Below are 26,910 nucleotides of genomic sequence, written 5' to 3' on the forward strand. Positions count from 1 at the left end.
TCGAATTTTCATTTCGATTTCGTCTCCTCAGAATCTAGCACTTGACATAATCCGAGATGCGGTGCACAACTTTTAAACACACCGATCCACCCAGAGATCGCCATATGACTATCTATGATTAAATAAGATACACAATCAAGAAATCCATTCTATCAAATTCCACCTACCCTCCAAAAACACTGGTACAGCCATCTTTCCAACCAGCTCCACCAACACACCAGCTGCTGAATGACTAGTGTCCTGTTTCGCAAAATGACAGCTCCTTGTTACAAAAACCCGAAACCTCGCTCCGATCAAGCGCTCCAGAAGCTCCGAGACTGTGAGCTACCAGTGAGAAAGAGAGCTGGTGCAACGAATCCTTGTCCTCGCTCACAGGCACAGCCTGCTGTTCGCGGCACACTGGATCTGCCTTGCCTGGTAGCACACAAATGTATCCTGTTTTTCACCCCCGCGTACTATATTCTGCCGCTTCCAACCTAGAGCAGCGAGGTGGCTATCGGAAAATTTTCACCAACTTTTCCCCATGCACACACACAGCACGTACCACACCTTTTTCTGGCGTGTATCTTTTCATTACAATTTTTATCATCAATTCAACTGCAAACAACACCTTCTCACACAAAATGACATTTTTCACCAACGAATGGAACGATAATTTCTCACACTCAGCCAAGGATCGTCGGCTGGCAGTAAAATTGATTTTTCGCCTGACCCCTGCGTATTCAGCCTGCACGGCCGTGTTTAATTCCATACAGATTTATCGGTTTTCTCAAGGCTCCACTTGCACCGCACTACCACTAATAATGATCGACGACCAACTAAGCCCGTCTTCTAATCTAATTTCAAAGTAAGTTTACTTTTCTCCTCGCGCTTGACGAATTTCGATTTTGCCTATTTTATTCACGCACCCTTTCCTGCAGCCATCACCTTTGCTTTTGCCACAACAGATGGCGCTTGCCGACTGCCGAGAACAGGATCGAAAGGATATTAGCGAAGCGAAACGGCACGAGCGACCGAAGCATAAGACTGGGAGCGCCCTAAATTCTCTCGCACTATTTAGGCGAAAAAAAAACCTTTCTACCATTTAAATGTTGCTGATTAACTGCTGAATTGCGACCGAAAAAACTGATATTAATTCACACACAAACGGGGCTCGTACAAGAGTCACCGTTAGCTAGCCGATTCAGTGCATCTCAGCAGCAGCAGGATAGGGAATTCCCCCTTCCAGCTGATTCTCAGTTTGATCTTATTCAAACAACGCGACGAAAACACTAAACACATCTAGCACGACCGAACGCTAACAGGAGACTGACTGAGACTGAGTAGTGAGTGAAAAAGCTGCGTTTGTTTGGTTTGTTGAAGTTAAAATAGTTCTCATGAGAGCTGAGTGCGAAACAGCGAGAGAGAGAGTCCGCGATTCATTCTGCTTTTTGCTGTAAGTACTACTGTTGCGAAAGAGCAACACAAAGCAGACTTGCTGAGGAAATCCGTCAAAACAAATGCCGGGTGCTAGACCTGACCGTTAGGTGGTGTAGTGATAGCTATCAGTATGAATGGGTTAGATTGATTAGGCCTTCTCCCTCTCGCGTATGAATGAACGAAATTCATATTCTTGATGAACAGAAATGGCAGAAACGCATTTTGAATGGTATTGTTTCGATTGGCATAATGGCAATTTGGCATAATGTCATTCGTCTTTTGATCGATTGTTTTTATTTACGTGACTTTAAATAAAATTATTCATTCGTCACGTTAATGTCAATCGTCGTGATTGGCTTTTGTACGATATGAGTTAATTGCCGCCTAAAGAGCGTAGGTAAATGAAAAGATCTGATGCCATCCCTCAGGTCTCTACAGCAAGTGGAACCAAACAGAATGAGAAGAAGAAGAATGAAAAGATCTTACAAATTGGAGCACCGAGATCATTTTTCTTAACATCCATAAATTCCGGTCAGTCTGCAGCCAGGACTAACTTTGCGAATTTCGCATTCAAAAAGTGATGAATTGCTTCCAGTCGAACTACCAATACAGCTAACTCTTCTGATTGATCACATATTGAATGACCTATTTTCTCACTAGCGTAGGTAAATTGAAAGCTTATTCGGCATCTTCAATCTATATTATTCTATCTTCAGGAATAATTGAACCTTCAAACTAGGTATGTCAAAACCTTCACGACCCGCTCGCGGCATAAGTTCATCTATTTAGGGTCTGTTGTTTTTGACCCTTCTGAAATCGTCAAAAAAATTCATATTTCAAGTTGAAAATTCATTTCCATCGAAGTAATCCTTGATTATCGACTATAACCGAACCTGTCACTATTTTTACGCAACTCACTGTTAAACGCGGTAGATTTCAAATTCAGAAAATGCGTGGCTTGGGCATTCGTGAAGCGTTTAAACATCCACTGGTCAGCTTAACCGACATCTTATCCTAGATATTTTTAAACCCATTCACTAAAGGTAACCCACTCCTTACCCCATAGGTACTTCCAATCTACGCTCTCTGCATACTCGACGCATGCTGGATGTCCTTCCACATTGTTCGAACCAGTCTGTATAATCCAGATGTGGTTTGGGATCACAAAAATAATCCAGAACCATGGCAGGACCATCGGGATAAACGCTATCGGGTATATCGCAGCAATGACTGTTTACCTTTCCCACGCTAACTTCTCTCAATTTCCACGTCCTAAAGCTATATGCCGGAACCTACGATTATTCCAAACGTCCCTGCTTAGCACCCATTTTCAAGGACGGCGATGTGATACCAGTCGAGATGCCGAAAGATGCAGGAAAATTCAAGGGAAATAACTAACAAAAATTATGTTCAGTTTCATGAATAAACTTTTATTTCTGATACTTATTAATCACCAAAATTTAGCATCCTGGTGAAACTGGTACTCTGGAACGCAGGTGTTCCTAATTCACGCTCAGATGCCATTCGGACACTAGTGTGGAACGAAGCTACATTATTGTTGTTCCTCTGCAGGACGAGATTTATTCGCTAAACTTGGGGGCCTGGCTTTCGACCTTGCTGTAATCTCTGACCGGAGAGTAGAACTGTAGCGGAATTCAAGAAGAAACAGTTAGAAATAAGAAAATTCAATAATATGGTAGTGCAAAAGTAACAATAAATGCACGAACTTTACTAATAGACATTTTTTGACTGCAAAATCAAATGGCATCTTGCTCAGGATACAGTATAAATCATAACCATACGTATCCCATAATTGACATTTGGAAGTTACACCGGTCCAACCGAAAATCGCGAGAAAGCATTGATGGTCAATTTCGGCGATGACATTCATTTCATTTTGTAGTCTATGAACAATGACTGTCACTATTAGAGCAACGAGAAAGTCACCTTATGCTGCTTATTCCTGTACTCCTCCCACGGCTCCGGGTTGTTCTTTCGGCTCCAGGTGACTTCGGGGCTACGAAGAGCCAAACGAGCGGTGTAGTAAACAGCTCCAATGGCACCAATGCCAACGCAAACATACAGCGGAATCAACTGACGAGAAAAGTGCAAATTTTAAGAAAATTGTCAATGCTATGAAAAATTGTCGTGTATGACGTTACATAAGAAATGAATATTTTTCCATTCGTCACATCACTTCCGAAAAACAATAATTCATGCGACTACTTACGGCTGGATTTTTTCTAAGACTAGCCAGGCTTAATCCCTGCATTTTGATTGATTCTTTTTCTACCGGGGCAACGATTTGCAAGAAACAAAACTCCGATCACTTCACTCACCAATTCTGCACAATGCACAAAATATGGTCGACGATTGAAAGATGAAAGTTTATCGTGTTGCAGTCAGGTGGCGTGCATGAGAGAAAACGAAATTTTTTGACGTTTCTCGAACAGTTGTGAACCGGTTCGAAACGGTACTGAAAACAGCGGAACGCAGCCAAAGCATACCCGGTCAAACATTTTCAGTACAAAGAAAAAATTGGAAAAAGAAGTTTTTTGTTTGTATAGTTAAAACAACCATCACACACTGTCCCAGTGAGCAAATTTTCTGGCAGAGATCGCTCTGCTAGATTTCTGTAAGTCTTGGTTTGGCAGCCCTGTCAGATTTCTGCGCGTATCCTGTCGTGTTAATTGAGCTAGGGCGAACTCGGTTTCGCTCGCGTTTTCTGGCAACTTTTGACAGGAACCGAGCAAAACCCTGGCATAACTCGGACATAAACTGTGCAAAGATCCTGGCAATTCCTACCTGGTAGAATTTAGCACGAATCGAGCAAAACATCTGACAAAGATGTGGCAGGAAGCGTACAGAGATCTTGGCAGTACATTTCTGGCTGGATTCTGGATAAAAGTGAGCAGCATCGGTTGGTTTTACCGCTTCTGTCAGAAACGGTTGTTGCATTTGAGCGAATTCGTTGCCAGATTTCTCGCACAAATCGCGCAAAATGCTCGCAGAAACTCTGTCAGCATCAATTTCGCTTTGCTCAACTTTTGCTAACTTTCTGCTTGTCGCGCTGACCGGGGTTAGTTTGAAAGTAATACCACAGAGAACAGACATCCATGATCGAATAAAAATATTTAAAAAACGTGTGTAAACATTTGAATTAATATACGAAAAACACTAGCGCCGCCACACCAACCTATCCCAACTATCCATCAAATCGATTCTGGAACCGGTTCGAAATCCTGGATGGATTCTACATGGAATCTAGCTCAAAGAAAACAACCGATTCCGACTCTATCGGTTGACGCATTTGAGCTGGAATTCATGCTGGAAGTCCGAATCGGTTCCGGACTAGTTTGACTGGGTAGAGGAATAACCGCTGTCAATTCTGTCGCACTCAGCCACAAAAAAACATGACGACAGTAGCGCACCTGGTTTAGATATCCAAACTACCTTCGAAACCGTTAGAGATTTTACACAAGTTGAATGCTGAAGATGGACGTCTGTTCTCTGTGGTAATACATTTAATTTAATCAAAACTATTGCCCGTTTCGTCTGTAGATAGACTTTCGTGCACATTTTGCAGCAAAATAAATATTCTCACGTTAAATTTGTTAGCAGAGTGTATTTGGGTGAGAAAACCGGGTAGGGTCTTCACCACACTTCCGAACCTGTAAAAGGGCTTTCTTTCATAAATCATAGATAATACCGCATCTCAGAATCACTTTAAATAATATGCCTTTCCCATTCTTTATTTTACCATTCTTTAGTATCGGTATGATCGACTCAAAGTACCTTCGAGTTTAGAGTTACATTCATTGGATCAGATCGCCTATGTTTATATTCTACTCCCTAGTTCAACCAACGATGGATGTCCATCACTTTACTACCTTCCCTACTCAGAGCGTCGGCATCGTCCTTACTGATGGCAAAATCTTTCTCTCGCTCTCTCAACATTGCTTTCTTTTAGTATCCCGAGTGTACAGGTGTACAGAATAAACATAGTAATGATGAATTGATATTATATACATAAAATTCATTTTCCCAACAAAATTGCACGGGAGACAGCAAATAAACAAACCGAATATCTTATGCACAATCCTAGAGAGGGCGTTAAATGTTGTTTTTGTTAGCCACCGCAACAACCAAACTATGGTAGATGCGGTGTGAGAATATTTTCGTGTGACAAAATTATTTTGTTGTGAGTCTATTTGGGGGTAAAATTCGCATAATAATCGAAATAAACGTTTGACCTTCATTTTAAAGTTTTATTTATGTGCTGGCGGTTTCAGTAATGTATAAATATGTATTTTAGCTTGTGTACGGAATGCCTGCTTAAATTCAACAACCCCCCTAAGAACGGTTGATTTCAAAATAGTTCAATGAAGGGCACTCTTTGGATCAACGTTTGATGACATCCAAATAACCGTTCAACAGACGTCCATCGTTGGACCCGTGTTGAATGATTTTGATATTTGTTTTGGGCTTCTGATTGGGTTCCGGACCGATTCGGTTTCGATTATTGCATTTGAGTTAAAATCCATATATCTGACAAAATAAGATATAATATATAAGATCAGATCAGATCAGATCTGATCTGATAAGATAAGTAAGATAAAATAACTACGAATTGGTGAAGCTTCTGAAATGGCGAAAACAAGCATTACCTTATTACGATAATTTCCAGCACCATTGGCATCTTCGTTTCGGTTGTTCAAAGAAAATCTAACAACGATACAATCTGTCTTATGACAATTGGGTCATTAAATGAGAGAAAAAAATCATTTTTTATTACATACATCGATAAAGCTGATTTTCGTGATTGCAACAATGTTTTTCCCAACTCAGGAAACGTAAAAATAATATTAAAATTTAAAATAAAGAAATATGTTGACAGTCTGGATTTGACACTATCAGAAGCATTTGACATATCGAATTTCACGACAGATGACGCCCTGTCAGAAAAAATTAATACATGTTTTCCCGGTTTTCCCGCAGGGTTATTTTTATTTGACATAAACACCATCCAATGCATATAGTTTTTTTTTTTTTTCATTTTGGGTTTCATAGGCCAGATGTAAACAACCGCAGTTTTTCTATGTATGGTTGCAAGGTTACATAAGATTTATTTAAAAAAAACAAAAAAATCGTTTTTACGTATTACAACGATTTTTTTTAAAATAATGTTATATTATGTATATTGGACCTAAAATTTATCGAATGGAACGGAAAACTATATATATATATATATATATATATATATATATATATATATATATATATATATATATATATATATATATATATATATATATATATATATATATATATATATATATATATATATATATATATATATATATATATATATATATATATATATATATATATATATATATATATATATATATATAAAAAAAAATCAAAAAATGCTGGTGCAATGCCAAATACTACCAAAAAATTGGATATTCCATCGAAATTGTAATTTCACTTAATTTGAGTGGTCCGTTTGAGAAATTTTGACTCAGTTCGCTTGCCGTTAATAAAACTTTTTTTTAAAAATCTTCATAATAAATTAATGTCGTATATGCTGATTATACAAGGACTATAGTGATGTCTTTGGACATCATATCTAGCTAGCGTTGGACTTAACTTGAACACGTTTTTATTCATAACAATCAATTTCAATAATGAGAACAAAGAGCAATTTCACAAAGTGAGGTAAGAATTTCTAGCTGCTACCCGGTCAAACCATTCGGAATTTGATTCGGAATCCTGAATGAAGTCAGTATGGATTCCAAATCAAATGCAACAACCGATTCTGAATCGGAATCCGTTGTTATATTTGATTTGGAATCCATAATGACTCCATTCAGAAATCCGAACCGGTTCCGGAATGAGTTTAACTGGGTAAGCGCTCAGTTCTTAATTTAAATATGCAGCGCTGTAAAAAAAAAGCTTAAACAGTGATAAATAAAAAGTAAGCTTTAGGCCAAAAACGTACCGATAAAATCTATTTCAAAATCACTAGTCTGATGCATGCTGTTTGTTTACAACTTTTTGCTTTTTCTCTAAATTTTTTGAGGTGGCGCTAGTATACACGGGAAGGTCCAACCCAGTAAAATTCAGCCGGAAATGAACTGGAAATCTGGCTGGTTCCAGTTCGTATTCCGGCTCCAGTGCAACAACCGATTCTAACTAGAATCGGTTGTGTCACTGGAGCCCGTGTACGAACTGGAACCAGCCAGAATTCCAGTTCATTTCCGGCTGAACTTTACTGGGAACCCGGTCAAACCATTCGGAATTTGATTCGGAATCTTGCATGGAGTCAGTATGGATTCCAACTCAAATGCAACAACCGATTCTGAAACCGATTGAGTCTATCCCAGTTAAACTCATTCCGGAACCGGTTAGGATTTCTGAATGGAGTCATTATGGATTCCTAATCAAATGCAACAACCGATTCCGACTCAGAATCGGTTGTTGCATTTGATTTGGAATCAGCCTCCTGGCAACCCTATACCATCATTTGGAGTTTGACAGCGACCAACATATTAGGTTTTACACCAACCGACGTAACCCCACAAAAAGAGCCGAATGAACTTCGTTTGACAATTCTCGGTGGTTTGTTTACATGAAAGTTAGTGAGTTCGAATGTAATAGATGAGCACCCGTTGCACTCGCACTCACGCAACTGACAAGGTAAACAAACCACCGAGAATTGTCAAACATGAACTTTATTCACTATGAGTTCATTCGTGTCGTCATCTTGTAGAACTCAATATGGGGCGTTATAGCTATAAAGCCCCAAACAAAGAATTATGTTCGGCACTATACACGATATTCAAGCATTCCACACGACGTTTTGCATCTTGTGGGATGATATAATACCATCTTATTCAGAAAATCAACATTTAGTAACTAATTACAGCTTTTAAACATTCGATTCAAAATTTATGTTTTGATTCTCATGGCAGTGATGCTGGCTGTACAGAGACGTCGTCCTTGACAGGGGGCTGTTTGGAATCCATAGTGACTCCATTCAGGAAAATAAGTAAACAAATAAGTTTTTACATCGTAACCACCCTCTAAGAACGGTTGGTTTCAAAATCGTCCAACCCACTGAGACGTTCAAAAAATTGTTTCAAAATCGTTCAACACGGGTCCACCCGGATAGAATTTTACAATAACATTTACCCTACAAACGATCATAAAACAATAAATATTATAGTTATTACTGTTTCAACATTGTTCGATGCCAAGTTCTCACAGTAGATTTACAATAAGATTTCATGTAACAATAAATTTTACTGTTCAGCAAAAAACTGATACAGTGCATTCACATTGAATTTTACTGTTTTCGGGAAAAAATGTATGGAGAAAAATTGATTTTTTTAATGTTAAGATACATAACCACCCCCCTTTTTCACTGTAAAAGTCTATTTTACATTTAAATTTACTGTAATAACGTTAAAGTTTATTGTTTTTGTATTGTAGCATAACACTAAAACTTACTGTAAATTATTGTAAAATTACTGTACTGTCACAGTGAAAATCATTGTTTTGTTACTGTACATTTCTATTCAGCTTTTTGCTGGTGGCTGCGTTTTCAAATGCGCACTCTATTTTGACAAGTCGTCTGTACAGTGTCAACTTTGACAACTCGTCAGCAGTGTCAATTTTGACAAGCTGTCTCATCAGCCTTGAGTTTCACGGCTATCATGTATCCTGCTTATTTATTTTTTTAATAAACGTTAAACGTCAAATTTAAAATTTGTTAGTTTATTTTCAAACGTCTTTTTCGATGATTTTAATTTCTTCGGCAATTTATAAGCATATTTTCAGCTGTTTGAAAGTGTCGAGAGAATTGTGCGATTTGAACCTACCCTCTTACTTAAATTCATCACACATGAAATGACTAATAATAGCACATGAAACTTGCTTTTAAACTACCCGGAAAAGCATCTTCTAACGATACAGTATTTAAACATAGACCTAAACAATGTTTGTTTACACCTGATTTTGGATACAAATTTGTAGCAAAATTTAGCACCAAGAATTGACAAATGTCAGCTACAGCTGCGTTTACCGTAGAAATCGGTTGAAATCCACCTGACTTATTGACCACTGACACCTGACCGATTTTTGTATGCCGATTGCGAGTAGCGAATAGTTTTGAATAGCAGATGTTCTGTATCCACATTTCGAGTTGAGTGCCGCTGTTGAATGGGACTACAGTTGACTGTGCGGATCCGTACCGAAATCAGTTTAGTTTTTCAACTGAAAAACAATATTTTTTTGGCGTTCAATTTTAGTTGAGAGCAGAAGTGAACGCCTACCACGATCAAAAAATTGAATCTGAAGGACGGTTTGTCAAATTTGACAAGACTGATGATTTGTCAAAATTGACATTGGACGAACGACTTGTCAAAGTAGGGTGCGCATTTGGGGACGCAGCCACCAACAAAAAGCTGAATTCGGGCAACGATGGATGTTTGTTGAACGGTTATTTGGACGTCGTCCAAATTGGTCCAACGAACGTCCTTCATTGGACTATTTTGAAACCAACCGTTCTTAGAGGGAATGAAGGACATTCGTTGGACCAATTTTGACATCGTCCAAATAACCGTTCAACGAACGTCCATCGTTGGACCCGTGTTGAACGATTTTGAAACAATTTTTTGGACGTCTCAGTGGGCAGGGGTTGCCACGGAAGGTTGTTTAGAAAAAATAACAGATTATTCAGTGTTGCAGGTTTCATACATTTTCCAACCAAATGTCATATTTGACAGTACCAGTTACCTGAGTTACTGAGGGGTAATCAGATTTACGATACAGTTTCGGAATGCAAGTGTCTAGTCGTGTCGTTGGGGATACTGTGCAACATTACAGAATGCAGCCATAAACTAAATATCATCGCAGCCATCGCGAAGATTGTCACTTTTGTCGTTGTCGTCCGTGAGAAAACGAAAACAATCGAGATTCAAAACCGGTAAGCTTGCTGGTTTGCGAGTGATGATATTCCGAAAATTAACAAACAATATCGTAACCAACATTATTAAGGTAAGTGAACGAATTCCAATTAGTATATAAAATATTCTAATTTAATGGCTTGTATGTAAAATAATTAAGTGCGTAGAAAAACGCATGAGACCTAACGTGAACGAGCTGATTGTTATGATAACGATACAGTCAAACTTCTCTAACTCGTCCATCTAACTCAAATTTTATATCGTCAAAACCAGCAATCATTTTCTCCACAATGCTACAGAAGTTTTACGCTCTTAGATAATAAATTAAATTTTACTTTCAAGACTGGCAAATGGAATTTGCTTCTTAAGAACCGTTCTTTGAAACTCCGTGTGATAAATGCCTGCAAAATCAATAACGACTTATGAATGGTTTTGGTTTTCTCCCATAAGTCATTCGTTTGTATTCGAGTCCTATTCAGGAAGATTTCTTAGTGGTCTGTAGAATCGTAACACTAACCATATATTGTTTTGTGTGCTGAGAGTCGGCAGCAAAACGCTCCGCAACAAGATGTAATATCGAGGCTTTGCTTCTGCTTTTACAAATTCTGAACGTTTAAGTGTCCAACGTAAAATGTTCATAAACATCTTTTTATTCTTTGTCTTCAAAAGAACATTTCGGTTTTCTCCGTTCCTACCGAAGCCATCCACGGACTCTGCAAAATGAAATTCCTCAATCAGCAGGAAGCGATCGCGGTAGACGAAGAACTTTTTAACCAGTACCGATTCAGCGTCGACCAGTTGATGGAGTTGGCGGGCCTTAGCTGTGCCCATGCCATCAACGATTGCTACGGCACCAGTGCTATAAACAAACGTGTTCTTGTTTGCTGTGGCCCCGGTAACAACGGTGGCGATGGTCTGGTAGCTGCCCGCCATTTGGTACTGATGAACTACGAACCGTATGTATACTATCCAAAGCGAACGCCGAAAGAGTTATTTGCAAATCTTCAGCACCAGTGTGAGTCGATGGGAATCACGGTTAGCCAGGAATGTCCAACGTTAAACTGGGTCGATGACCGATTCGGACTGATCGTAGATGCGCTGTTTGGATTCAGTTTCAAGCCCCCGGTTAGGGAGTCCTTCGTTCCTATTATGGAGGTGTTGAGACGGACAAAGGTTCCCATCGCGAGGTAATTATGCACATAACATAATGAGTTAGTTAAGTGAATCTCAAAGCTCCAAAAAATTTTTTAGTATTGACATTCCGAGTGGTTGGCATGTAGAGGAAGGTCCGCAGAGTGAAGAGGATATTAAACCGGACTGTTTGATTTCGCTGACAGCACCTAAGATGTGTGCAGCGCATCTTGCAAGTGTGAAACACTACCTCGGCGGTCGTTTTGTCCCACCTAAGTTGCAGGAAAAGTATTCGTTGCAACTCCCAACATATGCGGGAAATGATTTGTTTGTTAGACTAGTCTAATTTATTGTTTGGTTTAAAAAAGGACATTTCGGAGATTGTTGAAACATTGCATTGATATTTCATACCAAAAAATAAGCTCTGTTTAAAAATACATTTTTTTTCTAAATCACAACACACCTTTGAGATGAATCCTTTCCTAACTGTTAAAGCTACTTCTGTAGATTCCCCCAGCCGCTCCGGTATACCAATTCAGCAGCTCGCCGTGGTCGAAAGTAGGACATCGCCACATCTTCTATCTTTGGAAATGGGTTGCAGTTGGTGCTTTTGCTGAGGAATTCCTGTTTGCGAGATGATTCACTGGCGGATGAGTTGGTACTGTCGAAATCGGGTAGCTTTGTTAGGATTAAGGTTGAGCTACGCTCCAACCGACCTGGTGCCGTGAGGGACGTTTGACTGTCGCGGCCGTTCTTCGGGGACGATCCAGGCTGGATGGGATCCGCTGAAAATTAACGGTTTTGTTTGTACTTTATCTGTTGTTTGAGGGTAGAAAACTGAATAAGGTATGTAGTTGTTTAGGATGCTGATGTCAATTGGTACACCTAAACTAGATGAGGTTGGAAAAGTTATCAAGGAGCTGAAAAACAACAAAGCTGCGGGAAAGGACCCGCTCCCGGCTGAATTTCTTAACCACGGCAGTTAGCAACTATATGAAGTCTTACTATGTCGAAAATATGTGAGGAAGAAGAATTGCCTGCTAGCTGGTTAGACGGCCTCATTTGCCCCCTCTTTAAGGAATTGCATAGACTGGAGTGTGCTAATTACCGAGGAATAACTCTTCTTAATTCGGCGTACAAAATCATGTCCCGTATTCTGTTCAACAGATTGATACCGCTCGAGGAAGCCTTTTTCGGCGAATACCAAGTCGGTTTCGTAAGACTCGATCAACGACGGTTAAATGTTCATAGATTTCAAGGCGGCGTACGATTCAGTGAAACGAAATGTATTATGGTAAATTATGCTAGAACAGGGTATTCCGGCGAAACTAATACGGCTGATTCGTGTTACGCTGGATGGATCCAAACCAAGTGTAAGGGTTGCGGATGACAATTCGACATCCTTCGTAACCTTGGGCGGATAGAAGCAGGGTGACGCACTGTCGAATCTACTGTTCAACATAGCGTTCGAGGGAGCGATTAGGAGAGCTGGTGGGCAGAGAAGCGGTACCATCATGACACGATCACACATGCTCCTGCGGGTTTTGCGGATTATATCGATATTATCGGGATCGATCGACGTGCCGTGGAAGAGGTATTTTTGCCTTTTAAAAGGAAGATAGCGAAAATTGGACTCATGATTAAAACCGGTAAAAGAAAAGAACATGGTCACTGGTAAAAAACGTAAGTCCAGTAGTGGCTGTGGTAGTGTAGTGGTGCTAGATGGCGAAAAATTTGAAATTGTAGTTGAATGTGTGTACCTTGGAACTCTAGCGACGTGCGATAACGATGTTACCCGCTAGGTGAAAAGGCGTATTGCATCTGCAAATAGGGCTTATTACGCACTTCATAACCAGTCTGCGAACGAAGCCGAAATTCGATCTATATACGACCGTTTCTTCCGGTGGATTTACACGGTCATGAAGCATGGACGTAAAAGGATGCCGACCGTGGAGCTTTCGGAGTATTCGAGCGACCAATACTCGGCGGTAAGTAATAGAATGGAATCTGGCGGCGTCGCATGAACGATGAATTATACCAAGTATATAAAGGGACGGATGTTGTGAAGCTAGTACAACACGGCAGACCGAATGCCGGATGAGCGTCATTCAACCGGGAACCCGGAAGAGGCCGTCGATTTCGTGGCAGTCCGCGTACACGATGGCTTCGTGCGGTTGAGGAGGCCTAATGAGGATGCTCCATTCGGCGTAGGCGCATCGAGGATCAGCTGTAGCCTATCAAGTATCAAGTAAGTTATTGAAAAGTTTTTTTGGATCGGAAATTCAAATTCAGAATGTTTTTTGTGCTACGATTCAAACAATAAACAAGTTGGAGCTAGTTACTGACGAGATTAATTCGAAAAACCGCGCCCTTTACAGTGTAAATTTTGCATGAAACAATAGAAAATGGTACCCCACATACCCGGCGGTAGCCGCACCCTCAAGAGTGTATCATCCGGCAGTTTCCATTTCCTCAGATCATCATTCCACTCGGAGTTGATCTCCAAACACTCAAGATTCCAGTAGCGTCCGTCCTTCCGCAGCACGGGCAACGCTTTCTGAAAGACGGCCTCGTAGAAAAGAATCTTCTTTTCCAGCAGTCTTATCGTCGCCAGATAATCTGCTCGGTCAGTCTGAAATTCCCCTTGAATATCCGAGATATCGCTCTCTAGGGATTTTATACGCTTTCTCTGCTGCCGTATCTGTTCGTGTCGAACTTTGAGCTCCTGCTGAATATCGGTGTAGTGGCCCTGCAGTAGATCCCGGTCTTCACTTTGCTGCACCCTGCTGATTGCGTGTGCCAAAGCGTTCAGTCGTTTCTCCGAGGCCAGTTTGTTACGATATCGTTTTTCCTTTAACTGTACATCATTAGCCCTCTCGCCACCTATCAGAGCATCTTTAATCAGCTTGATCCGATCGTATATTTCCTGCTTATCTACAGGAGCTGCCGGTTCCAGGGCTTTTTCGGTGTCTCTTTTCGATACCAACTGTTGCATCTGTCCTTCGTAGTACGACTTGATCTTTTCAATGTCCTTCACCAGCTGTTGTTTGGCGATTTTCTGTTGTTCGTATTCCTTTCTCAAACCGTTTACCTCTAAATCGTACTGGCCTTCGTGAGTACCCTTCTCATCGTCAATTGAAGCGTCAGCTTCAACTTCATTCGGTTCTTGAACATTGCCATTAGGAATCATGTTATCATCCTTTCCTTCACTTGCCAACAGATATTTCAGTCGTTGGATCTCCTGTTGGTACTCTCGAAGCATGGTATCCTTGGGATCCTCGTTCACTTTTGGTTTGTTGGCGATGTTCTTCGCCCGATTTGCGTAGCGCAGCGTGGATAACGTTTCGTCGTAGTTCGAATCAGCCGGGGAGATACAGGCTATCATCAGAGTTTTTGTGTTACCTCCCAAAGAATCCTAAGAATAACAAACATTTCAAGTTTTATCATCAAAAGTCCGATAATCAACTGACGTACCTGTAACAGCCGTGTTAGCTTCGAATCCCGGTAAGGCACATGTTTCGTTTTCCCGTCAACCAATGCCGATATCACATTGCCAAGGGCCGAAAGTGAAAGATTAATCTTTGTCGCTTCCTTGAACCGCTCTCCGGTTGCACCGGTTTTACTCTGCCGTTCCGAACCAGCCAAATCAACCAGATTCAGCTTCCCTCGCTTTATCACAGCATGTTGACCTTGGTTGGTCGACATTTGTTCTAAACTAATGGTAAAAATCGAATGCGACCGGGAGCTCTCAATGTTCATCAACGTCGCACCTACGATACGGTTCTTGGCTCCCGCTTCCAACAGTTCTATGCACTCCTTCATTCCGTGAATCGTGTGCATCGATAAGCCCTGTACTGTTACACCTTCCCCGGGAACTTCCTTAATCGCTAGACCGGTGGCACCCGCACTGGACGGCTGCAGCAAATCTCGAATCGTTTCGTTGTAAATTTCCAGATAGCTAGCGAGCACCAGATAGCGCATGTCGCTTGCGACGGCAATCGCTTCGAACACGTGCTCAAACGATCGCGGTATGATACCGATATTATTGGCATTGTTCGGATCCGCTGCCGCTAGGTTGTACGTGGTTCCCTGCATGGTGTGCGATTTTCCACATCCTGTTTGTCCGTAGGCAAAAATGGTGGCGTTGTAACCCTCGAGGACGCTCTGCAATTGTACGAAGAAGAACAATCATCCGCGGATATCTTACCTAGAGGAGTTCTCCCTATATGTACCTCTACTAGTGGATAACAGATGTCGCTGTAGATGTTCTCGGTGGTGGCTGCATAGCCATAGGCGCTATCAAACTTGAACGATTTCTGCGGGGCACTTTTGTCGTTGGGATTGTCCAGATTAACCGCTGCGTTGTCGATTTGTGTTATGTTCTAGAAAAAAGTGGGGAATTAGTCTCACAGACAAACAGATAGTAACGCAATCCGACGTAGCTTTACCTTACACCCCGCCTGCTGTTCCCGTTTATTCATCGGTCGGCAACGTACGACAACTTTCACGTTTTCCGCCATTTTGAATCACGCTTTCATTAACAAATTACACTAAAAATCACTAATTAATCACAGTTTCTAGCGTGTAACCCAGCACGGGTGAATAACTTATGCGCGGTAAACTAACGGCAAAGTTCGAGATTACTAATTAACGTGTTGTTTCCAGCTGCCTTTGAATCCGCCTTGCTATCGTTAGCGTATTTTCACCACTGTATCAACGGGAAAAACGTCGTATTTGTACAACCATTCAGTTTCACACCCGTTTCTCGCTTGGTGTCGCTTGCGGATCCGACCGAGTGGCGACCTTGATGCAGCCATCTTCGCATGTGTGTCCAGTTCTCCTCGCACGCTATAGTGGCATTTTATGCTTGCACGGTCCTATACACAAACAAACGCGCGCGCGCTGACATTCGACAATCTAGCATGGAAATCTGTTGGAGAAATGGAAATATGAAAATAAATAGAGAGTGTTAATAATTTATGTGACTCACGATGGACGGTTTCTGTGTAGGTAAATATTGAGGAGTTGGAGCACTGTTTCGAAGAGCTAATCTAGTTTTGATTCTATTTTTTAGGAACTGACTGAATAAAGTCTTGTAAGTCCATGAAGTTTGATACCCTTCATTGTTCAAAAAATAATCAGCATGAGAAACCTTTCAAAATTATTTGACAGCACTACAAATAACAGATATTTTTCTAGTTTGAAAATCTGGGTAAACTATCAAATCGACATACATCGGAAAGCAGGGGCATTCTGTTTCCTAGGGATATGACTGTTTACTACACAAAGTTTGACAGTTGCACTTCAGCTGCTTAACATCGATCGCTGCGCCACCTACAAACGTTTGCATAACGTGTTCCATTTATTTACAATGGCAATCTCAGGAACTTTTACACATTTCGAAAAACATTTTTACACTTAGTTCGGCTAGTCGATTGGCTTATTTACATCGAAACATGCCCGGAGGTAGTGTTTTGCATTGGAACTGTCATAATGATAGGAAATTTGCTACATATTGAGCCATTCTGACATGTTGGCGTAAATTGAATATTTTGCTATGAAAAAATGGAACCGATGAAACATCAAAAGACCTTCCTTGTTTATATCACTACATTTAATCATATGGCGCAATGTAATAATTGCATCCTTTATACAAATGGCCAGCACGCAAATTGCATGGGTGGTGTCCTGCATTGCTAATATCCATTCCATCACCCGACGTTTGTGTTCATAGACCAAGCAGACATACGTTGCGTGACAAAAAAGCGGTACAGTATGATAATTGGGTGCAGGAAGCGATCCAAGCTTTGGATATTACCAACGACTTTCTACTTTAAGCAGTTCCAGCATATTGAAGGAAACGGCATATTATCCAATCTAAACAGACTAGTCTCTTTAAATCACATACAATTCTGCTTGGAACGAGTCACTGTTCGCCAACCGACTTATTGAAGCGTGTTCCGTCTATCTCGTCTAACTGGACTCTGTTCCAATAATGGAATAATCAATACACACATGCATGTATGATCAGAGGAACCATAATAAAAATTGGCATCAGGAAATGTAAGGATATCGGTATGTTTACGCGATTTGCTGTCCGTAGCAAGGTCAGCAGAAATAAGCCTTTTCTATTTGGTGTCGATCAATAATTAATCTACTACCAATCAACTAAACCATTAGGTCAAAGCACCTGATGGTCGAACGTTTACTGGTCTACTGAAATAAGAATGAGGCTCTGGACTGGTAGAATAAATACTGACTGTTGGGAAACAATATTAATAGTATTAGGCAATCTACCACGACGTTTGTTTGACAATTCAGCGAGGGGTTTTGTCAACAAGGTTGCTCCTGCGAACAGAAAAACCTGTCCGATGACCATAGGATGGAACCGGTGATTTTGTCGGACGTCGCACCCACCCGAGTTACGTCAGAAGAAATAATCAGCTGATCAGAAATGTTTCATAGATTGCCTAGTTCGAGGGAGACGTCGCTTTTGAATAATAATCGGGTGCCACTGTCAATAGATTTTTCGAAAAAATCTGTGTTATCAAAAAAACTACAAGGGGCAGCACGAGCTGTAGACGTAGGACTGTACTACTTAATGTAAAATATTTATTTTCTTAGTACATTTGAGGAATAATAAATCAAATATATTTCTTACGCATAGTTTACCCGGTCAAAAAAATGCGGACGAACATGGTCAGGCGCAGAGTTAAAAATATTCAAATTCATTGAATGAAAATTGATCATATTCAGCAGCATTCTTTTTCAATATTCAGTGACGCAGCTGAAAACGTCAAACGAACAAATCGCCCATTCATCCATGCAGATTTTCATTCAGCTCCGATTATTACGCGAAGCGACCGTGCAGCAACGAATCAAACGCATCAAAGTAGGCCCTGGCACAATGTAAGCGATGATGATTGTTGTTTCATATGCTTTATCTGCATTTGAAAACATTTTCCTAGATAATTAGTGTAATGAATATATTGTACGATATTCAACTGAATGAGTAAGATAGATAGTTGAATGAATATTTTTTCTATTCACCGCGAGTCACAACAGGTTCATTTTCGGCCGTCAAAAAAGAGCTTCGATGATTTTTAACTCTGGTCAGGCGATTTAAACAGTTTGACGTTTAACTCAACTCGCCTGTGCTAATTGCCCCTAGAAACAAATGCAATTTGCGAATGCGATTTAAAGGCAATTTCAACACTTAGACAAATTTGCTGGCGTAGCGTTTATGTGAGTAGATAATGAATCCGAAAATAAGTAATATTTGTAATTTTCATATAAGGCAATTAAGGGCGATAAAATGGCGTGTTCACTGGGCGATTTAAGGGCGGGTAGAGCGGCTAAAAAACGGACGGCGGCAAATCGCACAAATGTTGCATTTGAAATAGCCCCCTAACTGCCAGCAATTTGCTGGCAAATTGAAGGGCAATTAGCGCATCCGAGTTGACAAATAGCACCCCGTTAGCCAGCAACTTGCCCTTTTTGACTGGGTAAGCACAACCAATCAACATCAAATGTTACATATTGAACCAAACCTTCTTGGTTATCAGGTCATTTCACTTGTAGTACCGTAAAACGGAGCATCTTTGATCATCGGGGTAAGTTTGATTAACTGAGTCCTTTTTCAGTAACGTGCGATAAGATGATTCCCTCTAACAAAATCATTAAAACAAAATACATACCATATTCTAAACATGTTCAGCATCTACCGGCAATGATTATTTTGTCATTTAATGTACCTTTTATGAACATAAATTCAAATTGAAAATGATACAACTTTCACGCATCGTTTCAATCTGTTCAAACAATTCCTTGTATATTAATGAAATCAATCAACTTCAACTGAACTAATCACTTTTTTTTTTTTATTTTTGTCCAATAATTTATCTAAAAAGTCCGAGATTTTTACTGCTAACTATTTAATTTCGACTATTTTCTCGACAAAGCTCGATAAAAGTCGGCCGTATCCTTCCAGGCAATTTTGTTTTCTTACGAGACGACACGACACGGCCATAAAATTGCCTGCACATATGCAATTTACATAACATTTGGAGCGTTATTTCTTATTTTGATGCGCATATTTTGCTGATCAAAGTTACCCCGAAAGCAACGAATGAAAATTTACAACAAATTTATTTTATTTTCATGGTAAAACGCAATAAATTACCAAACAATTTGGACGTTTTCAATCAACGGGTACCAGTACTTATTTCAAAAATGCAAACAGTTGCGTCTACCTGATTTGAAGAAAGGTATTCGAAAAACTGTAAAAAAATTGATCAATGTCCCTCCGTTTTACGGCAGGTGATCGAATGTGATTAAACTTATTTGAGAAGATCTGAAGAAAGAAGACAGAAAACTGTGACCGAACTAATATCTGGAACTAAATCTTTATAGCATAAGATTAGCTCGTAAAAATTTTTCGATTGTGTATGGTAAAAATCCCGGACCAATGAAGAAAAATCATATTTAGGTAATGTAATCATATTTCATGTATAGACCAAGCATTCTAGTTATATTTTGCCATTATTGTAACTTCCTTAAAGTACGCATACAAATGCGAATGTAGGGGTCTTAATCATATATCGAAACTATAAATATACAAGAATCGAAAATAATTTTATATATGGACTAAGATGGGTTTTTGCAACGCTTTTTCAAGTGGCAAAGTATTCATTCATAAATAGGGTTTGGTCTATTAATAGAATCAATATACTATAAGCTGAGTGGAAATGAATCACGTGAAGGGGAAATGAATCAATGAATTGATCGAACGTAAATAATAAACTTTCGTTGTGCAATTTAATAACAAACTAACAAATTAGATCTACCTACCTACACATTCGCCTCAAACACTGAACCCAAGCGCACAAAGCAAAATGAATGAACGCTGATGATGATGGGTAGAGCGAAAGAGACAACTAATACCACGACACTATGTTAACCGTGTTTGCAAATGGAGCTCGCATGTACAAACGATTTTGTGTACGAATAATTATACTTAAAAGTGTGCTGGAAACGAGGACAACACTAATAAATCATAGTATTTGAACGGACAAGCTCAGTCGCGTGTTGGACAGCACTGTGCAGCGTACTTCGACAACCAGTGTAACGAACTACTAACTCAGCTTCACTGGCTGTGAAAACACGCAGCACAGTGATCTGCTCCGCATGCCGTTCAACAGGCAATTGAGCTTGTCCGGCCAAATCCGTTCTTTAAATAGTCGATGATGACGTCATGCATAGAAGCTCTGCGCGCTAGGTACACAAATCTGTCGTGCTGGACTTGGGAAGCGCTATATTCAGAGTGCAAATGCGCAATATTTTGACTAGGTTGTACATTATTTAAATTTTCAATTTTTAGGTTTATCTATTGGAATCTATTCTTAGAAGTATTTTGGGGTGATATGTGCAAAAAATTGAAAATTTATCGTGAGATGGCTGAATTCTATGCATTTAAAATTGGACCATTTTTCGTTACATACCATTTTTGTAGAATTTGCAACGAAAACAAAGACGTAGTCCTACGTCAAAAAGGAAGTACGGGATTCTCAAAAATGAACACAAAAATCATTCTTCGATAGAAAAATATATTGTTTTTCAAAATGATGCGATATCAAATTTCATTGTAATGCAAAGTAGCTGATGCACTCTATGATAAATCGATTTCTGATTAAAATACGAACGGGTGCAGTTAGTTAAAATCAATTTTATTGGTCGTGATCCAATTGATAAAGTTGGATTTTTATTTAGTTATGGAATTTGCGTTTCGACTTCGTCTCATCATCATCTCATCATCCGACACTAAGTTAGGGACTGACAGAACTAAACTAGCACCAAAAATGAAAGCACGATTTGTGTTTATAAGTAAACCCCTAGTCAAGCGTGATGTCCCGCAAGAAAAGGAGCTCATTTTAAGCTGATGAGAACTAATGAAATCGAAACATTTGGTTTGGCTTAGCAAGCCAATGCAAGATGCACTATGCTACATTTCATTTTAAGGGAGAAACATTTTTTTGTAAAAACTCTACTGATGAGACGGAGTCAAATCGCAAGTTCCATAACTAATTTGTAGGTTTTGTGACCTTAACGCGCAAGTGTGGTTTAAAACAATTGTCTTCCTAGTGGAGAAAAAATTGAGTTTCCCGAGGTAAGTCCCTTTGTCTTCTATAGAGTTATCAAATTCACTTAGCATCCGGACACTTTATTAATTCTGCAGCAGCACCTTTGGAGGTCGGATTTTGAAGGTTCGAACCACGATTTGTTTGGAAAATACACGTGTTTGAGTGGTGAAAGTTTCGTCTTGATACGGTCAGTAAAAAGTTGTACTACACATGGAGGTACTAAAGTGGTACCGTCACAAGAAAGTGGATTTTGTCCAAAAGAATATCAACCCCTAATTTACCCGCAATTCCGTCTAATCGAAAAGTATCGGCCAATTATTGAGCGGGAGTTACAGAACACTAGAAATGCGCTGCACAAATAGCTCTATGTTGTAGCAAAATACTGGTGAGGTTGATAGACCAGTGTCGGATTTTCGACGGATTAATTTTCTTTTCTCATCTTCTATCTTGCACAACTTTTTTAAGAGGAACGTATCGTGGTGAATCTTTCACCACTGAAACTCGTGTATTTTCCAAACAAATCGCTGTCACCGTATTCTACATTAGACCACCAGATGCGTTGCTACAGAATAAATAATGTGTCCGAATTCCAAGTGAAGCAGACTTTATTCATTTTTGAGTAAAAGAATTTTTGATTGCTATGAGACGCGAAAGGTATGGATGTAAGAAACTTTAGTGACAAAAACAAAATGGCCAATTAAAATGATGATTAAGAAGGTTCTTTCTCTCAGAAGTAAAATGGTCTGAAAAATGTGAAATGTTAGAAACTAAAAAGAATGACATTTCCTTTAAAATAAGGGTAAATGGTAACCTTATCTTTTACCGTACATAAGAGTCTACGGCATACCCAGACAGTGTAATATAGCTTATAATGGCGCAGTATTGAAAAATTCTATACGTTCGTCAAAAATGAGCCTAATGTTTTATATAGTTATTCCTTAGGAAATTTTTTGAAGTTACTTGTAGTGAAAATTTGCGACAGACCTCGGCACCTACCGGTATGCCCGTTCAGGCTATGTCAACCATCGGGGTTAGGTGGCTCACTAAGCGGACGTGGGTGCCTAGAAAAGCTCCCATCACCGCTCAGGGAATCGGGCATCGGTATCGGGAGAAATTTCGCCGCTGGGAAACTCTCAGTCGGAGTAAGGTGAATTCCCCTCCGGGGACTATCCGAGTAGATCGCGACAAACCTTGGATCTAAATATGGAATTAGGAGCCAAATGGCTTGCGGTAATTTATCGCTGGAAAATATCCGCGTGAAGTGGCAGAGGATTGAAACGATAGATATTGATGGAGGAAATGGTGGAAAGCAAGAGGAAAGTCGGGAAAGGGTTTTTTAACCTTAGGGTCATTCACTTCTTTTCGGGTTAGAGAAATCTCTTTTGAAAAAATCTAACCCTATGTGCGAGGGTTGGGACTCGAACCCAGGTGAGCTGCGTACAAGGCAATCGACTTACCAGCTACGCTATGCTCGTTCCCATGTAGCTGTTATGCTCCCCAAGATGAACAACAGAACAGTACAATCGGATGTTGGACACATCAACCTATTCATTAGTCGGACAAACGCTGCCTGTTATAGAAGGAGACTTAAACGCTTGGGTCGTGGAGTGGGGTAGCAGGCTGACAAATTTAAGACTATCGTGAAGGGGCCTTTTACCGAAGCCTAACCCAACCGCCTTTACGCCGTACGTCGATGCAGACGGTGGAAATGTTGGTGACAATCGAATCTCCAACGACCGGTTCCTTACAGTGGAAAAAGGACCTAAAGTGAAGAAGTCTCCCGGTCAAAACGGTATCCCCAACGTGGTACAGAAGATCGCAATCCTGGAGTTTCCGAACATGTTCAGGACAGTACTATGGAAATGTCTGAACGAAGCTAACCTGGATGGAAGATCCAGAATATGGTGCTGCTGCTAAAACCGGGGAATCCGTCGGAAGATCTAGCAGCGTATAGGCCTATGTCAGCTAGATGCTCTCTGTAATTGCCGCTGGTACACCACAAGACGGAGGCAATCATAAAAAATCCAACGTGTCGTAACCAGCGCCGGTGGATCCTTAATTACATCGATGCGAGCGCTAAAGCCACTGGTTGTGATGGTCGACGATCGGTTGAATTTCAACAGCAACTGGCGCTAAAAAAATTGTGGCACGCAGTAAAACATTCAATACATGAAACCCTATCAAAATTACTTTGAAAGTTTTTTGCATAGATTTAGGAACATTAGTTCACAAAATCAAAACATTCTGGATATTTTCTCATGAACTATTTCACAAAACTCGAATGATTTTTAATCATGAATCCATTCAATCTCCGTGAACTAATTCATGATTCTTAATATATTATTCACGATCCAAAATCCGTGCTCGTAAAATAATATTCGTTAATTGATTCATGATCCCTTGTGTAATAGTTACGACTTACCATTCGTGCTCGTCAAATTCATATATTTGTGAACTGGTTCATGATTCCTTAGTGTACGTTTCGAGAGTTCTATATTTTGAAATGCTAATAACGGCGCGGCACAGTGGCTGGAGGCTGGCCAAAACCTTAAAAATTTATTGTTGAAATATTGATATTTTATATTTTTTCTACATTTCTCATGGATTGAATGATGTATATTCAAAATTTTATGATCATCATATGATAATTCAAATCATCAGTTTAAACGCATCAAAATCCGGACTTTATAATGATTTTCTTTTCAACCACAATTGCTCTGTTCATTTCAAATACATGTTGCTGTTTTGATTTTGGTCCGATTTTAGCCCAACTAGTTTCATTGTGTAGAAGATCGAAAGAACTTGGTTTGCGATTAAAATACATTCGATGAATTTGCTTAGAACTATGACTTTTTCGTTTAAATATGTTTGAGGTAGTCAGATCAAAAATGCTTATTTCACTAATGTATTCTGTACAAATTTTGGAATCATTTCGGAACGAACACATTCTATGGGAAATAACCTCTACTTTTCGAATATCATGGTCTCGTTCTGCGCCTAGGTGCGCAAAAAGGTTTAAGGAGATTTTGAAGCTTTGTTGCTGATATGGAGGCTCATGGCGTTTTGTGTAAAATAGTTAGACAATCTACAGTAAGCCAACACGTTATACAATGGATGGAAAATATTATTCTTCATTTTTTATGATATGGCTAACATTGGTGAACAATAACGGAAAATCTATCATGAAAACGGGATCATAGTTATAAGAAAGGTTCAATGACACTGCATGGAAAAATGCATTTAATATTTTACGACTTTTGACATCAAAAATGAGCTCAGCACCTCAAAATTAGCTTAAATTGTGATTTTCAGCCAAATTAGGTAACATTTGAGATTTTGTCCGACTTTTGGTTGAAGATCCGCCACTCTGCGCCGGCCACGTCCTTACAGTCATCGGGGAAGGGAAGAAAAATGCTGAGATTCGGCAGAAAAAAATCAAGTGCGTTATAACGGACGCAAACAGTGAGACTCTCAAGTAGGCACTTTACCCTATATGTATATAAATACTGTAACAAAACTAATGCATGGACCTGAAAATTCTTTATTGTACGTGATTGAACTCCGACCACTCAAATATACAATTAATAATTAAAAACACCGGAAAACGCTGTGCTCAAATAGGTCACGGACACATTTTGAACTACTCTTTCCTAACACATCCCTATGTAGTTCCTTTATGTTCCATTTGACACACAGCAAAGCCGGATTTTCCCCGTTCACAGCAATGAGTATTAAAAGGGAGAACGTTTCTAATAGGTTTTAACTGTTGGTCACGCGAGATTAAAAGCATTCCACAACACCAGCGACAGGATTCACGCGATGCCAGAATTTTCAATACGTTTAGTATTGGCCAGCAGCAGTGAAAAATGCACAGATAAACAAGATGTGTCTGTTCTCTTTCCGGCATGGAAATAAAACTTCGCCATCTAGACTCTAGATATCGGTCCATCAACATATGGACCGGAATCAACGCCTTTACTTCCTTTCCGAAGACAGGGATTGACAGAGATTTTTCACTTCAGAAAATTTGAGAAACTACGTCGACTGGAATTGAACCCAGAGGGGTGGCAGTCGTGCTTACCACTCAAACACCGATGCCGTCTAATATTGCATTGACTCCAAAAATCACGGTCATGGTCATTAAACCATAGTCAGCTAGCGTTTGTTTCATCAACCAAAAATTTGACAACGTTCAAGCTCAAAGCAACCAGTGATTTTATCTTCGCTGACCACTCTCACACATTCATGGTAGTAAGTAAAATCACCAATTCACCATATATACGCAAATTGAACATGTTCTAAGCACTACATAACTTCAGGCGATTTCAATTCTACTCTATCCCGATATCGTGTGCCCCGACCAAACTGTGGTTGACCTGTGAGCCATTACAAATCAAATACCGTCGATGATAACCAGTACGTAGGGCACATCGCGAAGGCAACCAAGACTCGGATTGGACGTCAGTTACATATACACACACTCACTAATGACCATTCTATCATTATCTTCCTTGTTTCGTTTACGAGCTGTTGGATTTCATATATTTTATAGTTGTGGCACGCCGGTCACCAACGCAACAGATGTCACTGTTTGATGCTAATATTCGTTTTTACCTTTGGTACCTATATTGAAACTTCCGAAAAAAGGCGATACACGAAAAGAGAATCGAACAGCTGAACGTTTGTTTACCTTTCAACTGTGATATGCTTATTCGTGCGGTTCCAACTCAGTAAGCTTTGAGTTCGTTCACTGGGGATTTCGATACAGGAACAAACACTACTCACGAATGCAAGTTCAGACTTGAAAACTTCAAGGGTACACTTTTCTGGGTCACTATAAACGTTCTAAAACCACGAACTATATTCAACGATGATTATCAACGTATTTTTAATTTTCAATCCAAAATGTGATCCTTATACAACCAATTCAACGTCCGTCCGATGTCGCGTACCGCGTGTTTATGGTACCGTCAGATATGGGGGAGTCGCATAGCATGTGTCTCACCATCGTGTGCTTTGGTATTGCGCCGTGCAGTACCAATAGGGGGCGCCCGAGAATGATGCACCATATCCAATTTCCAAAGAAGAAAAAATTAAAATTGCTATCATGATTGAGGTACAGGAAACAGACAAGTATGTTCGAAAACATAAGTTTATAAACATTAGATGATGAAAGATTAATGAAAGTAAAGGGTGTTACGATAAAAAATTGGTCAACTTCAGCTTGATATATTTCTTTCATCGTGCAT

General features: G+C 39.9%; 5 protein-coding genes across 5 annotated transcripts in view; 2 read left to right on the forward strand and 3 right to left on the reverse strand.

Moving 5' to 3' along the window:
* The window catches only part of LOC131677432 (unconventional myosin heavy chain 6), a 119,741-nt gene extending 118,445 nt beyond the window's left edge, over positions 1–1,296 (reverse strand). The window contains exon 1 of the mRNA XM_058957260.1: positions 168–1,296. Coding sequence (XP_058813243.1) covers positions 168–192 — 25 coding nt within the window. The 5' untranslated portion in view covers positions 193–1,296. The remainder of the gene's footprint in view (positions 1–167) is intronic.
* Positions 1,297–2,294: 998 nt separating this feature from the next.
* Positions 2,295–2,817, forward strand: LOC131695017 (cytochrome c oxidase subunit NDUFA4-like). The gene is made up of 3 exons (XM_058983554.1): positions 2,295–2,410; positions 2,486–2,632; positions 2,698–2,817. The coding sequence occupies exons 1-3, from the start codon at positions 2,369–2,371 to the stop codon at positions 2,815–2,817; spliced, it is 309 nt and encodes a 102-aa protein (XP_058839537.1). The 5' UTR covers positions 2,295–2,368.
* Positions 2,818–2,823: 6 nt separating this feature from the next.
* LOC131677435 (cytochrome c oxidase subunit NDUFA4) lies at positions 2,824–3,815 on the reverse strand. Its single transcript, XM_058957262.1, has 3 exons — positions 3,650–3,815; positions 3,367–3,513; positions 2,824–3,062 (listed from the first exon to the last, which is right to left on the reverse strand). Exons 1-3 carry the CDS (start codon positions 3,689–3,691, stop codon positions 3,000–3,002), a joined length of 252 nt encoding a protein of 83 aa, XP_058813245.1. The 5' UTR covers positions 3,692–3,815; the 3' UTR covers positions 2,824–2,999.
* Positions 3,816–10,139: 6,324 nt separating this feature from the next.
* Positions 10,140–11,960, forward strand: LOC131677437 (NAD(P)H-hydrate epimerase). Its single transcript, XM_058957264.1, has 3 exons — positions 10,140–10,482; positions 11,061–11,578; positions 11,643–11,960. Exons 1-3 carry the CDS (start codon positions 10,435–10,437, stop codon positions 11,866–11,868), a joined length of 792 nt encoding a protein of 263 aa, XP_058813247.1. The 5' UTR covers positions 10,140–10,434; the 3' UTR covers positions 11,869–11,960.
* On the reverse strand, positions 11,924–26,602 carry LOC131677436 (osmotic avoidance abnormal protein 3). Its single transcript, XM_058957263.1, has 6 exons — positions 26,352–26,602; positions 15,971–16,452; positions 15,755–15,904; positions 14,997–15,686; positions 13,944–14,937; positions 11,924–12,307 (listed from the first exon to the last, which is right to left on the reverse strand). Exons 2-6 carry the CDS (start codon positions 16,040–16,042, stop codon positions 12,018–12,020), a joined length of 2,196 nt encoding a protein of 731 aa, XP_058813246.1. The 5' UTR covers positions 16,043–16,452; positions 26,352–26,602; the 3' UTR covers positions 11,924–12,017.
* Between the last annotated feature and the right edge of the window lie 308 nt (positions 26,603–26,910).

Source organism: Topomyia yanbarensis, chromosome 1, assembly GCF_030247195.1.
Source record: "Topomyia yanbarensis strain Yona2022 chromosome 1, ASM3024719v1, whole genome shotgun sequence".
NCBI classification, from domain to species: domain Eukaryota; kingdom Metazoa; phylum Arthropoda; class Insecta; order Diptera; family Culicidae; genus Topomyia; species Topomyia yanbarensis.